Source organism: Haliotis asinina, chromosome 5 (genome assembly GCF_037392515.1).
Source record: "Haliotis asinina isolate JCU_RB_2024 chromosome 5, JCU_Hal_asi_v2, whole genome shotgun sequence".
Taxonomy (NCBI): Eukaryota; Metazoa; Mollusca; class Gastropoda; order Lepetellida; family Haliotidae; genus Haliotis; species Haliotis asinina.
In genome coordinates, this window is record NC_090284.1 from 28,885,569 (window position 1) to 28,901,307 (window position 15,739).

At 40.0% G+C, this 15,739-nt stretch overlaps 1 protein-coding gene across 4 annotated transcripts in view; it reads left to right on the forward strand.

Annotated features, from left to right (window-relative positions):
• The window catches only part of LOC137283497 (lethal(2) giant larvae protein homolog 1-like), a 120,828-nt gene that overhangs the window by 83,084 nt on the left and 22,005 nt on the right, over window positions 1–15,739 (forward strand). For all 4 annotated transcript variants that reach the window (XM_067815028.1, XM_067815026.1, XM_067815027.1 and 1 more), the window contains exons 21-22: window positions 6,680–6,800; window positions 13,592–13,774. In XM_067815028.1, the coding sequence (XP_067671129.1) occupies window positions 6,680–6,800; window positions 13,592–13,774 (304 nt within the window). The remainder of the gene's footprint in view (window positions 1–6,679; window positions 6,801–13,591; window positions 13,775–15,739) is intronic.

Here is a 15,739-nt window from a genome sequence, read left to right on the forward strand (position 1 = left end):
TTCTGCAAAACTTGGGAGATATACCAATCAGAAGCTGCAATGGTGCCTTTTGCTATTTACAGGCTTTTGTGATTTCTTAGTTTCTTGGTTTCCATGGAAACGAATCGGACTTTGTCTCAAAAGTGAGAGGTGTGTTACGTTTCCGGAGCAGAACTCAAAAACCATTCAATATTTTTCTGCAAAACTTGGTAGATGCATCAGTCAGAAGCTTAAGTGGTGCCTTTTGCTATGTACAGGTTCTTGTGATTTATTATTTTCTTGGTTTCCATGGAAACACTTCAGACTTAGTCTCAAAATGGAGGGATGGGCTTCGTTTGCGGAGAACTAAAAAAATGTTCAATATTTTTCAGCAAAACTTGGTAAATATATCAGTCCGAACCTGAAGTGGTGCCTTTTACTATTTCCAGGTTTTAGTGATTTATCATTTTCTCAGTTCCCATGGAAACGTTTCTGACTTACTCTCAAAAGTGAGAGGTGTGTTTCATTTCTGGAGCAGAACTGAAAAACTTCTTAATATCTGTCAGTAAAACTTGGTAGATATGTGTGGCAGACCCCAAAGTGGTGCCTTTCGCTATTTCCTTTTTTTTTTAATGTATTATTTTCTCAGTTCCATGTTGCTGACTTCGTTTCCAGAGCACAGCTCGAAAACCATTTTATATCTTTCAAAAGAATTTGGCAGATATATGAGACAGATCTTGAAATGGTGACTTTCTTTGATTACAGATATATGGCATTTATATTTTTCCTGGTTTCCATTGAAACAATTCAGACTTGGTCTAAAAACACAATAAGTAACTGTCCGATGATTTGTCCTTTCAAATATGTGGGGGCCGGGGGGATATGTCATCTTTTGATGACTCTTGTTTTTGTTTTTTTCCATGGAACATTTTGGTGTTAGTTTTATGGTGAGGTGGGTTTCGTTTCCGGAGCAGAACTCAAACCATTCAATATTTTTCTGCAAACCTTGGTAGATATATCAGTCAGATTTCTATGGAAACGGTTTGGACATACTCTCAAAAGTGAGAGGTGTTTCATTTTAGGAACAGAACTCTAAAACTTCTAAACATCTGTCAGTAAAACTTGGTAGGTATCGTTTCCAGACCAGAACTCAGAAAACATTCAATGTTTTTCTGCAAAACTTGGTAGATATATCAGTTGGAACCTAGAGTGGTGCCTTTTGCTATTTCCAGGTATTAGTGATTTATTATTTTCTAAGTTTCCATGGAAATGTTTTTGACATAATCTCAAAAGTGAGAGGTGCGTTTCATTTCCAGAGCAGAACTCAAAACCTTCTTAATATCTGTCAGTAAAACTTGGTAGATATGTGTGGCAGACCCCAAAGTGGTGCCTTTTTTAAAATTTTTTTTTGTGATGTATTATTCTTTTGGTTTCCATGGAAACGTTTCGGACTTAGTCTCAAAATGGAGGGATGTGCTTCGTTCCCAGAGCACAATGCGAAAACCATTTCATATCTTTCAACAAATCTTGGCAGATATATGAGACAGATCTTGAAAGTGTGACTTTGCTGATTACAGATATGTGGCATTTATAATTTTCATGAATTCCATGGAAACAATTCAAACTTAGTTTAAGAAACTATGAGTAACTGTCATATGATTTGTCCTTTCAAACATGTGGGTGCTGGGGGGATATGTCATCTTCTGATGACTCATTTTTGTTTTCCATTGAAACAATTCTGACTTAGTCTCAAAATGGAGGGATAGGTTTACAGAACACAACTCGAAAACCATTTCATATCTTTCAACAGATCTTGGCAGATATATGAGACAGATCTTTAAGTGGTGCCTTTTTGCTGTTTACAGATATATGGCATTTATATTTTCTATGATTTCCATTTTAAACAATTCAAACTTAGTCTAAAAAACATCAAGTAATTGTCCGATGATTTGTCCTTTCAAATATGTGGGACCCGTGAAGGTCCCGGGGTACAATAGGCCTTCAGCAACCCATGCTTGCCATAAAAGGTGACTATGCTTGTCGTAAGAGGCGACTAACGGGATCGGGTGGTCAGACTAGCTGACTTGGTTGACACATGTCATCGGTTCCCCATTGTGCAGATCGATGCTCATGTTGTTGATCACTGGATTGTCTGGTCCAGACTCGATTATTTACAGACCGTCGCCATATAGCTGGAATATTGCTAAGTGCGACGTAAAACTAAACTCACTCACTCACTTCAAATATGTGGGGGCCGGGGGGATATGTCAACTTCTGATGGCTCTTGTTTTTGTTTTTCCATGGAACTTTTTGGTCTTACTCTAATAGGAGGGATGGTGTTCGTTTCCAGAGCAGAACTGAAAAACCATTCAATATTTATCATAATAGATGCAATATTTATCTTTTTCATAATTAGTCCCAGCCTCACAATTAGTGAGAAGCAGGGGATGTATAGTATCAAGCTCCATCCATATGTATGTATTCATGAACTGATTAGAATGCTTTAAAATCCATTTACTAGATTCTGTTCATATTTTGTACCTAGATTCATCACAATGAAGTTACCAGTCAGGTTTGGTTACATTGACCTTCATTTCAAGGTCTCAAGGGGACTTAAACATTTTTCCCTTGTCAGCAAGATATCTCTAAAACAGGTCTCGGGATTTTCTTCATCTTGATCACCAGGCTTTACCTGGGGAAGATGCAGGGCCCTGTCATGTTCAAGTTCACAGCGACACTTTGAAGTTTTCTACCTGTTATGATGGATGTTAAGCCTGTCAGCGAGATACCTCAAGAACTGTACACTGGATTTTCTTCATATTTGACATCAAGCTTCATCCAAGGAAGGTGCAGGGTGACTGCGGGTGACTTTCACATACTTTCCAAGGTCGCTGCCACACTTTGACGATTTCAGCATGTTGGCAACGTTTCTTTTTAATAAAGCTACAGACATCAGTGACGCCCCTCAACTTCTTCACCATGTCACAGCGCAGACTGTTAAGCGCCCTTGACAGAAGCAGGCCATTGCATGGCTACAGTGTAGCTTGACACCTTCAGGGGTCTCCTCCTGTCATTCACATAAAGAGGGACAGGTTCCAGGCCACTTGTAAAGTACAGGACAGACCTCAGCCTGGAAGACCCAGAAACATATCAAGGGCAGATGACCAATATGTTATGCTCCAAGCCCTTTGGAACCAATTCACATCTGGCAGTGCTCAATTTCCACAAGCTGTAGAGGAAGTCTGTCTTTCTCATGCACTATCAGAGATGCGCACCTTTACGATTTTATTGTCGTAATTCAGAATTTTAGCCTCAAACTGCCAAAAAGTCTGCGCTAGAAATTTTACAAAACATGAAGGAATTTGTATATATTGATGAAAACATACATTTTCATTGATTAAAACTGATATGTTTTCCCAAAAAGAGACCCGAAGAAATGTAATAATGATAATTTGGAAATCTACGGTTGAAGGTGTGTAACACTAAAGCTTCGCTTTCAATAAGTGCTATATTATCTGTCTTGGAGTCCATTGCAATTTTAAGTATTTAGTTGACGACTAATGTTAAGGTCAAACTACTAATTTTGATCGTTGAAAGTACTATGTTGCAACCCTTTGGAGTTGGTATCTCTGCTTTCATCTGTTCTTTGCACATTTTAATCGTACATGGTGCTGATGTATTTCAGCACCCTTGTTTTCGCTGTTCATGACAATGTTTTATTTCACTCAAACTTAGTGAATGTTGAATCAGATGCTTCACTGCATGTTCCAACAAGTTCTTTTTAAGTACCCACTAACCACACATTACGTTAAAGTTATAAAGGATCTCACCATGTTGCAAGTTTATATATGACTGTCAAATTTTAAGGGTGTTTCCATACTTTGTTTGTAGTATATATTTATGCCTACAAAGCGTAATGTTGCCACTGCCATTATTGTGGGTAACATTGTGTTTGGGATTTACACAATATTGGCAATGGAAGCCCTGTCAGTTAACTTAATAGGTATTCAGAATTGCCAGTTGTCCAAGTTCCAGTTTTGAGGCATTGAGACGGGTAAGATCACTGACTTTGTGTGCTGGCAATTAGTATGCCCACTCTGCATGTATGGGTTCAAATCTTGGATGGGACTCGACCTTATATGGCTGAAAAATTATGTGATATTGAATGCTCGCCTGCTCACTGAGAGGACCATGTTATACTTGATGACTTCCTAAAAGGCATTGTGTATTTATATTTGAGCGAGTCATAGCAGCATGGTTAAACCAACACGCTATGGTCACCTACAATGCTGAAGTCATGCAGTCAGCGTATCGGTGCCAGCACAATACTGAAACTGTGCTTGTTAAAGTACAGAATGACATTTTGGAAGCTGTTGATACCAGTGGAGCTGCCATTCTTGTATTACTAGATCTAGCGGCTGCATTCAACACCATTGAGAGGCCATACTCGTGCAGACGCTAAACCAAAGATTTGGTGTTGATGGTTCTTCTTAGGACTGGCTTCAATCAAATCTATCAGGGTGCACTCAGGCCATGAAGATGAAGAATAGTGTGTGTGACCATACATCTCTTCGCAGATGACATGCAGCTATATCTTGCATTCAAACCCACCAACCAGAGATCTATCAGCTTTCAGTCGGATGACACTCTGTGCAGATGACATTAAACAGTGGATGGCATGCCACTTCTTAAAGCTGAACTGAGACAAAACGGAACTTATTATCTTCTTTCCCACTTCTGCATGACAGAAGTTGAGTCTTCCATCATTACACATTGGAGGCCATGTTATAAAACCAGCACTGGAGGTAAGGAAGCTTGGCTTTATCTTTGAATCAACTCTTTCAGCTGAATCACGCATCAACAAAACATGCTGCAGGGCATATGCCAGTATACATAATATCAGTCAGATAAGGAGGTTCATCACTACCAAAGCTGTTGTTTTGTTAGTCCAGCCATGTGTGCTCTCAAATCTAGACTATTGCAACGCTGTGTTATATGGACAACCCAAGACCCTCATCAACAAGTTGCAGGGAGTACAGTTCTCGGCAGCCAGAGTGGTGTCGGGAACACAGATATCTGACAGCGTATCACCTGTTCTAAAGCGCCTTCATTGGTTGAAAGTGGAAATACAAAGTATTGATGCTTGTGTTTAAATCAAAACACAAACTTGCTTCAAGAGCTGATCACAAGCTATCAACCAGACAGAGCCTTATGGTCAGCTAGTCAGAACCTGCTTGATCGCCCATCTTCAACGTCAGCAACCTATGGTGTCTGTAGATTTGCAGCAGCAGGCCCTTCACTGTGGAACTCACATCCCGAAAGCATACGATCAATGTTGTATCTGGATGATTTCAAGAATGTCATCAAGACTCACTTGTTCAAGGAGGCTTACGAATAGACATTCCTAGTATTGTGTATATCCATCTGTTGTCAGACTGGAGGAGCGCTTTTGAGCAGTTATGCTCCGCTGTTAAAAGCGCTATATAAATCTATAGTTATTATCTTTCATAGCATTGTGGAAATCAGCCATAGGGTGGTCAGACTTGGGGACATTGTTGACAAATGTCATCATATCCCAGTTGCATAAATCAATGCTCATTTTAGATGGCGAAAAGGATATTTCAGCCAAGCATGCTATCATGGAGTTGTCGCGATTGGAACGTATGGACTCATAATGGAGCTCAGAAATCCACCTTAATTCAAGAGAGTCTGGGTTGTGTGATGTCAAATTTTAGATCATTCTTGCCGTGATGTATTAAAGTAAATTTAAGTGTGACAGGTTTGTCATGCTTTGGAATGATATCAGCGTAGTGTACTGTTAATCTGATTCTGAAGCATCGTTTAGTTTCATCAAGATATTGTTTCTTGCAGCCTTTGCAAGTGAGAGGGTATACTACATTCCGAGATTGGCAAGTGTAGCTTCTTTTTAGCATCTGACAAGAATGTTTCTCAAAATTCAAAATTAGCTCAAGTCTCAACCAAGGAGACAAAATAATTCAGTTTCTAAATATAACACCAAATTGCTCATGGCACCATAATGCCTCAACACACCATTGACTCTCCACTAAGAAATACCTATGATGTCATAGTCGGGAGACACCATTATGATGCCATAAACAACACCACCACCAAGATTGTTCCCAATATAAAGGTATACACACTCTTCAGTATCATTGTCAAATAAGTAAAATTTGTACAAAATGCATCATCGCCAAGGTACTCCAAACGCTGATCTGGACTTGTGATGCCCTTCTCATTGTCTATCAATGCTCCTTTTGTCAGATCAATTTGTCCACCATCATATAGCTAGAAAGTTGATTATGGCAGTATTAAATAACAAACAATCCTGTTGCTGAGATGAAGTTTTAAAAATATATATAAATTGTGCCTACTAATAATCATTAAATCATATGGTAAAGTATGCCACAAGATTCCATTACTTTATAGGTCCCTGTAAGGACGTTTGAGTTTGTAAATGAGAGTCCTGTAGACCCCTAGTTTTATAGGTCACAAGGTAAACCCGAGTAGAAGCCCCTCTGCATGGTTTCCAGTTTTTGACTGTCTGAAGATCCTTTTAAGGGCAGACTTGTAAATTTTACATCTGCTGTGTGGGGGGATACTGTGGAATGAGTTGAGAGCACACACTTTTTGATAATAATATAATTTATTTAAGAGTTCCTTGTGTTTGGAGTGTTTTGAATCTGATTATATCTATTTGCAGCTGACAATTACAGTGAGTTTGACATTGCTTGTCTCAGCAACCTTGGTGAGGTCAGTGTTTATGGCATCACAACACTGAGGCAACAGATGGTTGCTCCTGCCATCAGGAAAGAAGATATCAAGTATGTTGTAGCCAGTGTCTTAAGTGTTGTTGTATCACTCTTTATGTACTTACTATTGATTGTCTTTGAAGAGGGTCATAGAGCTTTATCCTGTGCTTTATTATATAAGTATGCATATATAAGTATGCAGTTTAGACTACCAGTTGTCCAACTTTCATTTTTGTGGAAGTTGCGATGGCTGAGCAGGTTAGGTGGCTGACTTTGTGTGCTGATGATTTGGGACTCAACTCCTTGGGACTCAACCAAAAAAAGTGTTAGAATCTGTACTTGACTAAGAAAGTGTAATCCCAAATATGACATGTTACATTTGACCACTTTCTAAATGGCATTGTGTAATTAAAGTAAAAAACCAAAGAAGACTAATCAATAATGGTTAAATTATCATTCCCTAAACAAGGTTCAATCATCCAAAGCAGTATAAGCTTTAATAATCCCATGCAACAATGCCTGCATCGCCCTGTGCTTTAAGAAAGAGAGTTAGACACTGTACAATTTACTGTAATCATATCAAATGATTTTGTACACCAAAACCAGTCTAAACACTGATTTTAAGTAGATTATGTTGTTTAAGACATGTCACTCTTTATTCAAGAAAAATAAGAAGTAATTGTTGAAGAATCCTAAAACCTGTGTGAATTGCAATACACAATTCATCTTCCTTCTTCTAGGACACGGTCCTTTTGCAAAGATGTTACAAAGCCCCAAAGTCAGTGGGAGAATGTGTGTGAATACTTTGCCAAGGTACAGCATTGCTGCACTGCAGGAATTAATTGAATGTGTTACTCCAATATGCAATGCCATGTAAAAATACTTCAAGAACATGTGAAATGTTTCTTAAGTAGTGGTAGATGTTTCCTGACTCTCAGATAATAATTACGTTATTGAGTGTGCTATAAAAAAATCAAGCATTTTACTCTCTTATAACAATTGCCCGTAAAAATTGGGGGTAGAATGGGTCTTCAGCAACCCATTGCCACAAAAGGTGACTATGCTTGTGAGAGGTGACTAATGGGATCTCTGACATTTCATTGGTGTGTAATGACAGCAAATTTTTCCTTATACTGACTCATGCTGATTGCTTATCTCCTCTGCCCTGGCAAAGGTAGTGGAACACCTGAAATCCCTTGAAGTTTCCTTCTAGAAAGAAGCGGAAGTAAAATACACTCACCCATGTGTAGCCCTTTTCCCGCGCCCTAGCCAACGTGACTGGCCATGCTTGTCACTCTCTCCTTACCGCCCGACGTGGGTGACTGGAGGCACCTGAGGATCCTGATATGGCGTTAAGTTCTTCGTTTATATGTTATATGTAAAGTTCTTTTCTTTCTATATGGTATTTGGATTTGTATATGCATTATGTTATCAACGTTGTTATAATTATGTCATATTAAGCATGTATTTCTTCACTTGAGACTTAGTCCCAATTGATGAAATCGTGTCTACTATGTAGATTGCAGCTGTTGGCAGTTGATCCTCATTTAATTTGCCCGTTGTGCAAACCCATATGTTCTTCTAATAATCGTTGTAAATTTGCATAGAATTGACTGATTCAGAATTTACTCTCTATACACGGTCTGTTTACAGACGTGCTAGGGACAAGCAACGGCGGCTTGCATTAGTCATGTCTAAAACAAGTGATTTAAATTCGGATAATTTGTTAACTACGTCTACTGAGATTCATTCCAGTGAAGTGTGTGGCGTTTTTCCGGGGCTATGTCTGGAGTCCGGCATGTCGTCCCCTGTATCTCCAAAGAGATCTTCCTCAGAAGCAGGGCCGTCTCAAACGAAGAAGTCTAGGTCATCGAAGACGAAATCATCTTCTTCGAAATCATCGCAGAAATCGTTTGGAGAAGAAATCGTCCCTCTACATGAACGACTTATCTTCAGTGAACCACCATTGATTCTACAGGTAGATATCAAACAACACAGTCATCGGATGCTATCATCTAGATCTTCCCCAACGGCATCTTCTACACCTCTCAACCCGGAGGAAAATCATCTGACAACGTAAAATCGTCAGACAATGCAGACTTCATCAACAGTAGACAACTTTACAGCTTAACTGTCGCTACAAGCAGCATTTAGAAGAGGAAAGACGACTGCACTCATCATCATCGTTAAGTACAGCTTGGCATGAGCACTCACCTAGAGCGGCACTCACGCCGGAGGATGAAGACTCCAGGGAAGTCGTGACGATCAAGTCCATCGACACCTTGACAACGGTGCTCAAGCAGACAAGTCAGCGTTACACTAACAAGTCCAAGTTCTTCAGAGTCCAGAGAGAGGAGGTAAACATTGAAGATAAGGGTCTGAACAACTGGAGTCTCCTACCTTCAGCCATTCACATACAACCGTCTCAAGTGGGTAATTCTCAACGATGAATACGTCACGAAGATTCTTTAAGACGACTACAAGATACCACTGCAAACTACACCTTCAATCACAAGAGATGACGGTATTATTTTCGGGGAAAGAATTCCGACACATCTACCTTGAAGACAGTCTGTCTACATCAACTTCGAGCGGAAGTTTTTTCGCACGCTTCACTCATCTAGACATGTGCTCGCCAAACAGCAGGGTTACAGACAAACTTGAGGGCTAGAAAGGATATCACTGTTTGAGCAAGAATTCACAATGATCAGTTGGCTGCTACACTGGTGACGTCATGTCTACAACCTGATTGGTCCCAGAGAGACAAAGACCTGCTGGTGACATTACTTCTTCAATCTGATTGGTCCCAGAGAGACAACGCCCTGCGCAGAATGTGATGTTATTGTCTCAGTGTCAGGAAGTCATCTACGTTAAACTTTAACACTTGCAACGATGGAAGGATGTCGATTACACACTAGATTAGTCTACAGCATCATTTGATTCTTCAGACGGCAAAGAGGTCTTCTAACAGCAGATCCAGCATTGCCTATCAGGAGATCTGCAGCAATGAATGACAGTCTCTGATCGGACAGGCAGCCAGCTATAAATAGACTCCCTTTGCATGTCAACTCGTTCATAATGAGCAGGGTTGAGGATCTGAAGACGAAGAATGACGTATCTTCACGGCATACAAGCTCATCGGGAGAGAAGTCAACTCACTCTACTGGAGTTCATTATCAGGCTACTAACTCAGCTCGGATGATTTGTGAATCTAAATTCCTTGGGATTGTATTCATCACTGTGTTGAAATATATCGCTGTCCCAGAGATTCAGTGGGTCAAAGGTCAAGCAGATTTCAGAACAAGTTCTACTCTCCCTGTTACCACTATGTCAGTGACAATGTCTACTCGGTCTGCTCACGTCAGCTGAGGACATGACCAGACGAAGACGCCTACAGCTTCGTCTATGACAGTGATTCTTGAGTCACAGTTTCAAGTCTTGACCAGTTTATGACACTGGACATATGAGATAATACTTGCTTTGGTGGACTCCCCAGTCGAGGTCTTGCGCAGGAACTTATTAGTTACAGTCGGCATTTAACAACCTTCTCTTTGTAGACATGTCTCTCGAAGGATGAAGTGCCCATCTAAACAACGAGGTTGCAGCAGGAATCTGAAAGAAGGAAGATCGCTCTTCCCAACAACCAGTTGGAGATGAAAGTGGTGACGCATGTTATCCATCACATCACTTTTACAGTACTGAAAGACAAGCTACTGATGATCCACACAGACAACTCAACAGTGGCTTTCTACATAAGCAAGCAAGGGTCAATGAGATCGCCATCTCTACTACACCTGGCGTTTCAACTCTTTGACATGGTCGACAGTCTGATTCTCCAAATAAAAGTATGTCACATACCAAGAGTCTGCAACAACATGGCAGATGCCTTATCTCGTCCTCTTTGTCCGTCACCAACAGAGATGCAGCATCGAGAGGCGTTTCCACTAATCAACCAGACATTCGGATCACCGCAAATAGACTTTTTTGTAACAATGTGCAACAAACAGACAACAACCTTTGTATCAGATCCGTTAGGCTGTCAGCATCCCATGACTAATTGCATTCGCGTTTCCCCCCCCTCAATTGCAGCTACCAAGTCATCAAGAAAATAGAACAGATCAGGAGGCTACAACTGACTTTAGTCGTGCCTTACTGGCCAACGAGACATTGGTTTCCAGCACTCATAGAGGAGTTAAAATAATCAACACTACAACTACCAGATTGGGAAAATTTTCTTGTCCATCCCCACACGAAACAGGCACACAGCAACCCATCTGCATTCCGACGTAATGTGTGGAATGTATCAAAATCTGTTTAAAATACAGAGCATACTCGACGAGTGCAGCGAAAGCAGTTACCTTAGCCTTACAGAAATTCACATATACCCTTTATGATAAGTGGAAGCGGTTTGAGACATGCACCAAGAAGAAAGGCTTCACAGCGATGAAGACAACATATCCGCAGATAGCAGAATATTTATGTCGCTTACAATATTCCAGAGGTCTGATAGGCTCTACATTATCTACATACTTGGCAGTTCTCAGCTCAGCTCAGTCATGACCTTGGAAACAGGGACCAAGCTGACTATAGTACCCGAGCTACTTGCTCTGTTATGCTCCTTCAAGTTGGAAGATCAACAACGTAGATTTAGAACTCCAGCATGGGATCTAAACATCGTACTCCAACATCTCACAAGTGATGCGTACGAACCACTTGATCGGATCTCACTTAAACTGCTAACTCAGAAGACGCTGTTTTTACTTGCCTTGGCTACAGCTGCACGAATGTCAGAAATTCATGCTCTAGACTTCAACTGCATGAGTTTTGATGCAAGACATCATCAGACAGCTCATCTGGGTCTGCGATGGGATTTTCTTGTGAAAAATCAACTGCCCGGTCAACTGGATTGACAATTCCATGTACTGGCACTATCTTCAATCCCTGGACCCCATGATACTCAAGATTTATCATTATGTCCAGTCAGATCATTAAAGATATACATCACACGTACCAAGTCTAGAAGGCAAAGTTTCCAGCGCCTGTTTATCCCTATATCTACTGAGACACTTACGGAAGTATCCTGCAACACTATCTCAGTGTGGATCAGAGATATTACATTGAGAGCCAATAAAGCTGCAGGATTGGAACCTCCGCGAGCCTCCTACCCACATGAAGTCAAAGCCTTGGCCTCTACTCTAGCGCTACATGGGAATTGCTCACTATCAGCTATTATGGAGGGCTGCTTTTGGAAGTCAAACACGGTGTTTGCCAACCACTACCTACGAGACACAGCCACGGAGGACGTCTCTGGCATTCATCAGTTTGGGCTTCTTATTGTTGCTCAGCAACTAACAGTTCTACGAAGGCGCTGAGTTCACTCACTCGTTTTATCATGGGACTTTTGGAAGCCAGACGCTCTGCGGAGTATAATGGTGGAAAGTGCATGCAAATGTCTTAAACAGACTAGCATGAGTGATTATGGCCGTGTACTTGTATTGAAGATACTTGTACATGAAGAAGAGTCGCAACTAGTCTTGATTACAATATCTCACCAATTAGTTGCATCAGAAATTAGCAGGATGCTAGTCACGTTTGATGTCACCACTTTCCAGTCAGCAAAACCTTTGGCTGAAGATAAGTTCGACTGGATGTGATTCCCCTAGAATCTACAATGAATATTACAAGAGCAGGACCATATTATCGCCGTTACAAGTTCCCGTTTGGGGGGACTGGGGGGAATTATTGGATGTAATTTTGACAGCCAGCAGAATCCAGCATGGCCTGACCCACCACCGTTTCCTTCAGATTCTGTAAGCAATTAGCATGAGTCAGGATAAGCGAAAATATGTAATTTTCTGAATAAGATTGATTTTATACTTATCCTGACTCATGACAAAAGCCCTCCCAATCGCCCCTCACAGGCGATTCCTATATTCGCATGTTGGGTGATATACAAGGAGAGAGTAACAAGCATGGCCCATCAAGTGGCCTAGGGTGCAGGAAAACAGAGGCTACACATGGGTGAGTGTATTTTACGTCCGCTTCTTTCTAGAAGGGAACTTCAAAGGTTTTCAGGTGTTCCACTACCTTCGCCAGGGAAGAGGAGATAAGCAATTAGCATGAGTCAGGATAAGTATAAAATATCAATTTTATTCAGAAAATTACATTAACAATGATGACACAGGAATTTACTTCGAGTCCTGTGTTAGAGAATCCCTGCTACTCATTCTTTTAATTTTTAGCGGTGCAAGACTATGAAGGGGGGTCCCAGACATTGTTATTAACACTATGTTGTAATTCATTTAACTGTTATTGTATTATATATTATGATCATCACATTATTACATTTATTACATTACAAAAGATACTATAACCCAGCTAGAAGCAGACTCCGTGATAACTTACTGTTACTTGATCAAAATTTATCAAGAAGTATTTGGACTTCTTCTGTACAGTGACTATTAGTAATTCATATATTGATAGTAGATTACTGCCTTATCTAAAAGTGTGGACCTTTTAATTCCAGGCAATAATTCGGTCATGCTAAGCCATATCTTTGAACCTTTTTTGGGGTGAAAGCATGCCATGTCTTTGAACCCTTTTTGGGATGAAAACATACCATGTCTTTGAACCTTTTTCTGGGGTAAAAGCTGTTGCTGTTTGATTCAGCAGATCTAAATGAATTCTTGTCTTCTTCAGCTTCTGATCTCCTTAACATTTAGAAATAAGGACGTTTACAATTTACATATAAAGTTAGAGACCACCTCTGTTCTTTTGATCAATTATGTAGCTACATCACACAGGAGACGTAAACATTGCAGCGATATATTAGTAGCTGATACTGTGTTTTTGGTTTTTTTCAGTGGCATTTCTTCATTTGTATTCACAAAAGAGGGCCAGGGACTCTACCTCCACTCACCATCTGAGTTTACTAGAGTAACATTGTGTCCTCGCTTTGTCATCGAGCCAATATGTATGCTGGAACTCAGAGATGGCATGAGACCTGAGCCACAGGCTGAAGCTTTTGATACAGGAGTTTCAAAGCAGTATGTATACTCAATGCATTATTGGATTAGATGCGTTATTGTTTATGCCCATAACTCAACTATGTATATGTACAATTAAGTGGCATATTCTGTGCACCAAACGTTGATTTTAGACATGCACATGCTACAATCAGTTTCAGTAAACTGTTCTTACAGCTCAATAACTTGGAAAATGAGTTGGTTAGAGATGGCAAGTTGTCAGTACGTGGAATGCAGGCATGCCTTTGAAGTTTGAGGGCTGTTGCAAGAGACAATAAACATACATCAACATAATGTCATCCCTCGCAATAGCGCACTTGCGATAGCGCTGATTCGGTTAAACCGCGGGGTAATCCATGGCTCCCATAAGAAAAGTTGAACTGCGATCACACTCCTTCACGAGATTGAAAATAGCTCATCAACAAATCTGTTGCGCTCTTATGAATTAAGTAAACTAGTGAAATTCAGTGCGGATGGCAACTAACAGTATTTATCATGCATATCCATTGTGTTTCAGATGCTTAAACATACAGGGTTTTCGGAATTATAATCATACCAACATCGTAGTAGAAACTTGTGAAAGACAAGACATGCTATCAGTCGAGTTAGGACGAGTACTTACTGTGTTTGCAGGGTAAAACACAGTCATTCAAGAACGTTTTTTTTGTCAGAAACCACATTTTGCCTTTTGCTGTTTACAGATATATGCTATTTATATTTTTCATGACTTCATGGAAACGATTGAAACTTAATCTAAGAAAACATCAAGTAACTGTAAGATGATTTGTCCTTTCAAATATGTTGGGGCCGGGGGGGATATGTCATCTTGTGATGATTCTTGTTCCCTTTGTGACCAGTGAACAACTTATGATGTATTGCAATATATTATTTACAGAGGGTGACATTGTTTTTGCAGAATCTTTTTTTTTCTGCAGGCTCAGAAAAAAACATAACATTGTTCCAATATTAATCTAAACAAAAAAAAATAGGTTGGATAATTGAAGATTCTTTCAAAAGTTTGTGCAATCAACTCATTTGTTATGTAAACAAGAAGATTTTTAATGTGAGTTTTGATATTCTGTATCATACACGTAATTCATAACCTAAACAGGCTCCCATCGGTACTTTTTGTTTGCATTGATTTTTTTTTGGGTGTGCTTTCATGAAGTCTGTGCAAAACATGCATAAAATGTGCCTTTGAAGTTACATGGCTCTGAACCTGAAATCTTTGTTACCCAAATCATTGTTTAAATGTCGAGGGGTCTGAAAAACACAGATTTGGTAAGAATCTACTTACATTTTTGCTGTGCCATTGCTAACTGAAAAAGAAATACGGAGTGCCATTGGAATACTTGAAACCGGAACTTCACCGCTCAACATTGCACAGCTGTTAATTGTGCACAGGAACACCATATGCCACTTTTAGATGTTGTCAATGAAACCCCATCCTTGCAGACCATTCCTGAAGTGGCTGGCCCCCTGTAAACTTGTCATGCAACAATATTTTAGTTTAAACCACCCATCTGCTCCAAAGATTCCAACCAGCTTCACATGGGATGCGTGCAAGATGTTTTGCTAGATGACAAATTTTGAGTCTCAGTCTACAACTGCAGTGGTTTAGTGGCAGCAGTGGAGTGATGGTTTTGAATGGGATAACTTAGCATTACGTTGATTTAAATTGGTTGTATGAGGCTGAAGTGTCCAGCATGCGTCAAATGCCATCGTTTTGATAATTCTTTCAGTGTGGCCTCAGTAGCATGTGTCCTCCAGAAAAGTTTGAAAATGTGCCATTTGCAATTCTATTGTGAAATGATTGTTTTGCAATATTAAGGTCACCAGAAAAGTCACATAAAAATGTTGGTTGTTAATTCACATATCTTACATCATGTCAATCACAGTAACCTTTACCCAGAGTGTATTTCGTACAATTTTTTGATGTAATGTATGCTGTTTTGTCAGTCACGAAGGGAAACATTAGAAGTAAAT